This window comes from Gouania willdenowi, chromosome 6 (assembly GCF_900634775.1).
Source record: "Gouania willdenowi chromosome 6, fGouWil2.1, whole genome shotgun sequence".
NCBI classification, from domain to species: Eukaryota; Metazoa; Chordata; class Actinopteri; order Blenniiformes; family Gobiesocidae; genus Gouania; species Gouania willdenowi.
The window spans coordinates 41,318,809-41,326,887 of NC_041049.1; the positions used below are offsets into that span (position 1 = coordinate 41,318,809).

At 36.9% G+C, this 8,079-nt stretch overlaps 1 protein-coding gene across 1 annotated transcript in view; it reads left to right on the forward strand.

Annotated features, from left to right (window-relative positions):
- Positions 1 to 7,786, forward strand: part of sema3ab (sema domain, immunoglobulin domain (Ig), short basic domain, secreted, (semaphorin) 3Ab) — a 40,122-nt gene extending 32,336 nt beyond the window's left edge. Inside the window, exons 15-17 of the mRNA XM_028449467.1 lie at positions 845 to 912; positions 4,389 to 4,534; positions 6,438 to 7,786. Of these exons, the coding sequence (XP_028305268.1) occupies positions 845 to 912; positions 4,389 to 4,534; positions 6,438 to 6,959 (736 nt within the window). The 3' untranslated portion in view covers positions 6,960 to 7,786. The remainder of the gene's footprint in view (positions 1 to 844; positions 913 to 4,388; positions 4,535 to 6,437) is intronic.
- Positions 7,787 to 8,079: the final 293 nt, after the last annotated feature.

Sequence of the window (8,079 nt, forward strand, 5' to 3'; positions counted from 1 at the left end):
ATTTTGAATATTTTTTATTTCAATTGTTTACTTTTTTGTTGTGTATTTTCCTGTCATATTTTAGTGTCTTGGAGTCATTTTTTTTGTTATTTTGTTCACCTTTTGGGTTTTGGGAGTCGTTTTTGTTTTCTTTTTGCGTATTTTTCTATCAATTATCATGTTTGTGATTCAGTTTGTGTATTTTCGTTGTCCTTTTGTGTATTTTCCATTCCTTTTGTGTGTGTATTTTGTTGTTTTGGGTTTATAGAGTAATTATTTTTCTCCTTTTGTGTATTTTTCTGTCATTTTGTATGTTTTTGGATTCATCTTTGTTTGTGTTTCTGTTGTTAAATGGATGGTTTCATGTAGACATTTTGTTAGCATACTTCCCTGTGGTAAGATATTTAAAGCCAAATGTTCCAACCGAAACTTCATGAAACATTTTTCTTGCAGCTTTAATGTCTTGTCGTCACATTTTTGGCAAAAAATCCATCAAATTGTGAAATTTGTGCGTTCATTGTAAACATCAACGAGACATCCTGCCTGGAAATGGCCCAAAGGACTTTCTTTAAATTTGCATCTTTTAGGGATGCTGCAAAACATCCTGTGATTCCCCATCAGTTTAAATGTGGAGCCTTTAAAATAAACCATGAAAAGGACAATTCTGTCAGCTGCTTTCTGATAATCGACCCCCTTGAAGCTCAAAATAATTAAACGCTTTATTAGCCTTGGTTTCAGATGTTCATGGGAAACTAATATTTGTGCTAAAAATATGATTCTAGTGCCTTTCCTCTACAAAGGGGATCTCTCTCACACACACACACACACTTGTAGATTTATAAACCTTAACTCTGTGTTTCTGCAGGAGAACAAGAAGACAAGATATTAGGAACGGAGACCCACTCACGCAGTGCTCAGACCTACAACATCAAGGTAAACAAAGCAAGCCGTGTGTGAAAAAGTCAAATCCAGCCCAATCCAGTTTTCACATGCTTATATCACATGATGGCACAACATTTCTAACCTCAAATTGTTAAACAAACTCTCAATTTCATCCAAAATCATGTAATTTTCCTCAAATTATTCCCCAAAATTTCCCCAAATCAAATGAAAATGGTTAACAAAATGGAGGAATTATAAAGTGAAAATCTTGCTTGGACATGCTTTGTTTTACATAACAATGACGTGTATTTTGCTGTCCTCTTGTGTATTGTTCTTTTATTTTGTGTCTTTTTGGAATCATTTTTGTGTAATATTGTTGTCCTTTGGTCTATTTTCTTGTATTTTCTGGTCATTTCTGTGTATTTTCTGGTCATTTTTGTGTATTTTCATTGTTCTTTTGTGTATTTTTTTAGCATTTTGTGTATTTTTGGACTCGTCTTTCTTTTGTACTTTTTCTGAACTTTTCTTTCCTAACTTAACTTAAAGATTGTAGAAATGTTGATTCGCATGCAATTAAACTCCTGTTTTTACGATTTTGTTATTTTATCATTGCATAAATGTTACGTTTGGGTCCCGTGGGTCCACAATTATTATTATTTTTAGCTGGGAACACAAACACAATGATGAAGAAAAGACCTACAGCCAAAAAAAATAAACTAAAAAAGTCACAAACAAATGAATGATTGTGAGGAACAAAATGAAGATAAAACATGAGCAATAATTATAGAAATTATAATGAAGCGAACATTATCTGTTAATGAAAGTCGTCATGACAACCAAAGGCTTTGTTCTGGCGAAATTTTAATATTGAAACAGAAAAGTGAAACTTTAAAGCAGCTTCTCAGTGTAATGACTCCTGTTGAGTGTGACTGCGTGTGGCGTGTGTTTCTTCACGTTTTATGGCGTGAAGATTAGGGCCGAACCCTGCGTGGTGTATAATTACCTCAGTCCGAGTTCTCCCGAGCCCTCCTCTGTGTCGCCAAGCCCTGCACTTTACTGCTTTAAACCCAAACAGGACTTCCACTGCGGTCTCTGTGACTGATTCATTGGATTCTTTCCCAGGAAAGAAAGGATTTTTACAAGTTAGATGTTTGTTAGATGCTTTTAAAGAACGGTCATCAAGTCACATCTTAACCATTTTGGCCAAAATGTCTCTTAAAAAGCACAATGTTACCAGACGATGTATAATCAAATATAAAGTTATTGTGTGTATTCAACATTTGACATGATTTGGTAAAAAAAAAAAAACCCACAAGAACTTGTCCTTTAAAGTTTGCAATAATTAAAGGCCAAACTTTTAATCACTAAAGAAGGAAAAAGTGATTGCGTGTTGTTGCGTTCCCATAACAGCAGAACTAAAACCAGCAACATGGTCACAAAATAAAGCAAACATTACTTTCATGTGCCTGTTTGACTTTCTTTTAGATCACGTGTCAAACTCGAGGCCCAGGGGGCCAAATCCGGCCCTTTAGAGCATCCAATTTGGCCCACAGAAGAAAGTTAAAATGACAGAGAAAACATAAAATGACCACTAAATACACAACTTCAATGAAAGGGAACCTGTAGTGGAAATGTATATAACAGTGGTTCCCAACCTTTTTTGGATTGTGACCCTATCAAGAATTTCTGGCGACCCCACAGACATTTCTACGAGAATTAGATTTTGATCATGTTTGTCACACTGTACTGTTTTTTGTTTTTTACTGTGTTTTATTAGAACTAGATTTGAATTTGGCAAAATGAAAGTATAAAATACAATTGTTATAATTGTGTTTTAATTTGAAATTTTAAAAATCAGTTATTTTTTTTAATTTTTTTTATACAATTACTAGACATTTCAGGTTAAACTCTGAAACCAAGCTTAAAAAAACACTGGTATATAACAAGAATGTGTTTCTTTAATTTGTTTATAACCTATAAAATATGTGCACCTTTAAAAAAAAACACACACACACACGTTAAAATGTCATTTTAGAACGATTTTATACCTTGGGGCATAACCTGTGGTGAGCCGCCATTTTGAACAGCTATGACGTACTTTTTTTTAATTCCTGTTAGCTGTTGCTAGGCAACAGTGTGCCATTGGTCTGCAGGCTGAATGACGATCGGCTAACCTGCAGTGTGACGCAGTGCCGCCGACGCTAACCTATCATTGTCCAGCGCTGGGTCGTGTTTCTGAATGATGACAGAGTGTAAAGCCAATGGTTACTATGACAACAAAAGAAAAACCCTGCAAAAACATTTCATTTGCGACTCTAAGCCAAATAACGACACTAAGAGTTATCCAAATGTTAGGTCAGTAATATTGGTACGGGATACACAAGAACTACTTCAAGCCGAGCTGCTATGAGAGGGATCTGTGGCTAAGCTAATGGGCTAAGCTAATGGTCTAAGCTAATGGGCAAGAAGCCCAGCGCCCTACTCTACACTTTGTAAGTTTGTTATTTAAGTTTGGGCGGGAGATTTCTGCTCGTCCTTTTTTGTACCTTTTTGTATTTTAGAGGGTGGACGCTAGGTGCGACGGCCTTGTATAGGGTTGGCCCAGTGTCCTCCTTACTTGTGTTTAGTTTGGCCAGGATCTCCAGTCCCTTTTGTTTCGTTCTGTCGCTACTTTTAATAACTTTTTGTTCATAAATACTTCAAATCTTTATTTCTGTTGTGGCATCATTTACGTTGCGGCTCCTCAAGCCTTTTGGTTCACGTTCCAAGAGGGGGCCATATCATATCCTTTCACGCAGCTTTCATTGCAGTTGCTAAACATATTTTTGCACTTCCAACACCAAACTATTCAGCCATGGCTCATTTCTGCTGCTAACAACAGCTCTGTCTGTTGGGCTGATTCTGCGTGCCAAGTGGGCACATGAAGGGCATTCAAGAAGCCGGTAGTTAGTAAGAAAAGTGATTTTTAATTCTCTCGTAACCTGGATACTGCACTTTATCACTGAGGGAGAGGTTACGAAAGCGCACACGGAACCATAACAACAGAAAAACTACACTTCCCACAATGTAAACAGACCTGTTATACCTTTACCTCCCACAATGAACCATTTATTTAAAACCACTGGCCGTGTTGATCAAAAAATGTGCATTATATTCTTACCAAAATGGCGGTTCGCCATAGTTTATGCTCCAAGGTATAAAATCGTTCTAAAAAGTCCTTTTAATGTGTGTTTTTTTTGTTTTTTTTTTCCTAAAAAGGTGCACGTGTTTTGTTTATTGGTAATATATTAAACACATTTTTTTATATACATTTCCACTACAGGTCCTCTTTAATATCTGTCACTTATTGCTTGTATATTGTCAGTGCCTTCCATACCTTATGTATCATTTATACGTGGAAGCTCAAACTAGAGCACATTAATGTTGAAATATCAGGTTTTTCCACCTATAATCTGTGGTGCACTTGAGATCAAACTGGTCTGTATTTGGCCCACGGACTAAAATATGTTTGACACCCCTTGTTTTAGATGAACTGAGTGGGCAGGCGACGCTCCAGGATAAAACCTTGTACGGCGTGGAGAACAGCAGCACTTTTCTGGAATGCAGTCCCAAGTCTCAGAGAGCCGTGACGTACTGGCAGTTCCAACGCTCAGCAGACGATCACAAACAAGAGGTTGGCTTTGTGTTCTTAAAACACACACTGAATCAGATAACAACAGTCAGAGGTGTAAAGAGTACTGATATATCCTACTCAAGTGGAAGTACTGTTACTTGATTGAAATTGTACTCAAGTGAAAGTAAAAAGGAGCTCTGTAACAGCATACAGTAAACATCTCATGTAGAAACTTCAAAAGGAAGAGACAAAATCTTGCACAATTGGAACTTTATTTGTTTTCCACAAAGGAATCTGTATAAAATAAGAGGTTAGTCAAAATGTACAATTATTTTTTAAATAAATAACACCAATGAATTCAAATCTAAACTAGGCAAAACCTGTATTAGCAAAGCGAATACGTATTTGGCAATTGAAAATATGCAAAAATGACAACCTGTATCTGGATTTGTTGACAAGTTATATAATGCAGGAAAAACAGAAGACTGACCTTGACTTTAAATATGACCTTGAGCAAAGGTTAACGTCACACACTGAAAGGAAATGTTGTTCAAAGGTACCAGTCTGAGCACTGTATCTCAATTTGTGTCCAAGTTATAAGGAAAAAAGTTTTTTTGAACTTTGACCCCTACCAATCTTTTCACTGGTGGGTCGTACAGCTTTGATCCGACTAAATAAAATACTCCACCTGAGATGAGCTTTTCATAAATGTAAGCATCAAACTCGTAAGATAAATATTAGTAGAGATATGGAAAAAATTTTGGTTTTTGACACTTGACGCAACCTTGACATTGACATTTTGGCACCAGAAAAGATTGACAGACCATTGTTGACATTGCCCCTATGAGATGACATACTTGTCATTAGTGCTGCATTAATAACCAAGGAGGAGTTTTAGGACAAAGCAAGTTGCGGAAGAAAAATAATAAGAACTCCTATACGATTACAATGTATTTGGCTATTTTCAATTGTCAAATACAATTAAAAAAAAAAAATGATTAGGCTCTAAGTATAGCTACATTTGTGAACTCTAAAACAGTGCCATGTGGGAAACAACATCATAGTTAGAAACCACAACCTGAACCAAAGAAAGTGGCATTCATCAGAAATGGCATGACTAAGAACATATGGATTGTGTTCAAGGTGCCATAAAACGGAAATAAAAAAATGATCACAAAAGACAATAATTTACTCAGTAACAGTTGGATGTAGAAATGTAATAAATTACTTTACTTCTTTTAAAACACACTGAAGTACAAGTAAAATTACTGACTTAAAAATATACTTTAAAAAGTACAAGTATCCATAAAAGCAAATAAGTTATAGTAACCTAAGTTATTGTAATCCATTACTTTCACCTCTGACAACAGTTACATAATGGTAGCAGGCGGTGGATATTAAACTTTGATCCTGTGATTGATTTTCCGTAAATTTTTACCCTTTTTTGTGCAACTACATTAAACATGCCATATTTGAACCTATTTTCATCACTTCTTCTTGCCATATTTTTCTCCTTTTAATGCATTTTTGCTACATTATTCTTTCCAACACTTTTCTACCTAATGTCACATATGTTGACCCACTATTGCCACTTTTAACTTCTTTTCACCATTATTCATGCTTATTTTTACCAATTTAACCACATTCATGATATGTCATGCCCATTATTTGCCATTTTAAACTAATTTTTTCGATATTGACTCTTTATGTCTATTTACAACTTTTAACCAATTTCTGTGGTTTTTAAAATCCCATTTCACCACCTTTTTCACCATGTCTGGTCACTTTTAACCTACTTTATTTCTGATTAAAACAATGATTCACGTCTTTAAGATGACTATATACTATGGCCCAAATAATAATACACTTTCTAGATAACAGTGGATATTATTCAGATAAACAACAGTTACACAGTGGCAGCTGGTGGTGTATGTAAACCTTTGATCCTGTGATTGATTTCCAGATCCAATCAGAGGATGGTTTCGTCCACACGGAGCAGGGTCTGCTGATCCGAACGCTCGCCAAGAAGGACTCTGGCGTGTATCTGTGCCAGGCAGTGGAGCACGGCTTCATGCAGACTGTCCTCAAGGTCACGTTGGAGGTCATTGACACGGAGCGACTCGATGACCTCCTTCACCGCGACAACGAAGCAGCAGCAGCAGCCAATGTTCAGGAGTTCTCCTCCCCTCGAGAAAGTCCCAACCAACGGCTTTGGTACAGAGACTTCCTGTCTTTGGTCAACCATCCCACGCTGAACAGCGTGGACGAGTTCTGTGAGCAGATCTGGAAACGAGAGCGCAAACACCGGAAGCAGAAAGCTCACCTGGTGCAGCAGCAGCAGCAGCAGCAGCAGAAGGTCGTAGTGAACCCTCACAACCACATGCACGTTGCAGGACTGGCAGCCAAGTGGAAACACCTGCAGGAGAGACAGAAGGGACGCAACCGCAGGACGCACGAACTGGAGAGGGCCCCCCGCAGCGTCTGAGCACCCCCCCTCTGACTCTCACACCTCATTCATTTTTCATTGGATGGATGTGCTTTTTCTCCTCCGTTCTCAGACTTGACAACAACACAACACCACAGCAGCTGGTCGTGCGTGCGTGGGCAGCCATGTTTACAGTTTGGAGGACGACAGGAAACAGGACGTTGTCGTCGTTATTTTCTCAGCTGGCTTTTGTGTCCAGCGTGTGAACTGAGGTCAAACTCTGGGACTCAGCGGAGACGCTGAAACACGTGTTTGTTTTTAACACAAAATACGACTGATTCCAGTGTTCTAAACAACGTTAACGCTGGTGATTATTTAGAAATGACAGCAGAAAAAACGCTCAAGAAAGACAAACGCATCCCCGTTTATTCAACAAATAAATGTGTAAATAATGTATGGTATAATTTCTTTTCATACTAAAGAAAGCAAATGGCTTGCAGTTATTTTAGATGTTTAATTTTTGTTTTTGGATAGAATTTTATTTAAGAAACAGAGATTTTGTACTAGTCCGTGTCAAAAGCCAATAAGCTTCTAGATTTAAACTTTTGGTTTACTTTGTTTATATATATATATAAACATAAGATGTCTTTTAGTGTCTGCAGAATGTAGAATATTCATCATCTCAATGCACAAAATGGTTATTTAAATGTACTTTGTTTCCACTGTACTCCCACCACAAATGTATTTATTGACACACAATAATCTGTATAGTGTAAAAATATGTTTATTAAGGCTTTTCCTGTAAGATAATAGTTTATTTAAAGCAGGGGTTCTCAACCTTGGCGTTGCAAGACACTGAGAGGGGGTCACCAGATGCCTTTAAGAAACTAAGAATATTTTCTGAACAATTTGAGCCCATTTTTGCCCTTTTTCTGCAACTACACCAAACTTGCACATTTTATTTTAATTACCTTTTCTTGCCATATTTTTGCTCCTTTTAATGCATTTTTGCTACATTACTCCCACTCTGCCACTTCTCCATCACATATGTTGGCTTATTATTGTCACTTTTAACCTCTTTTCACCATTTTTCATGCTTATTTTTTTTTACACGTTTAACCACATTCACGATTTGCCATTTTAAATTAATTGTTCCGATATTTGACACTTTGAACCCTTT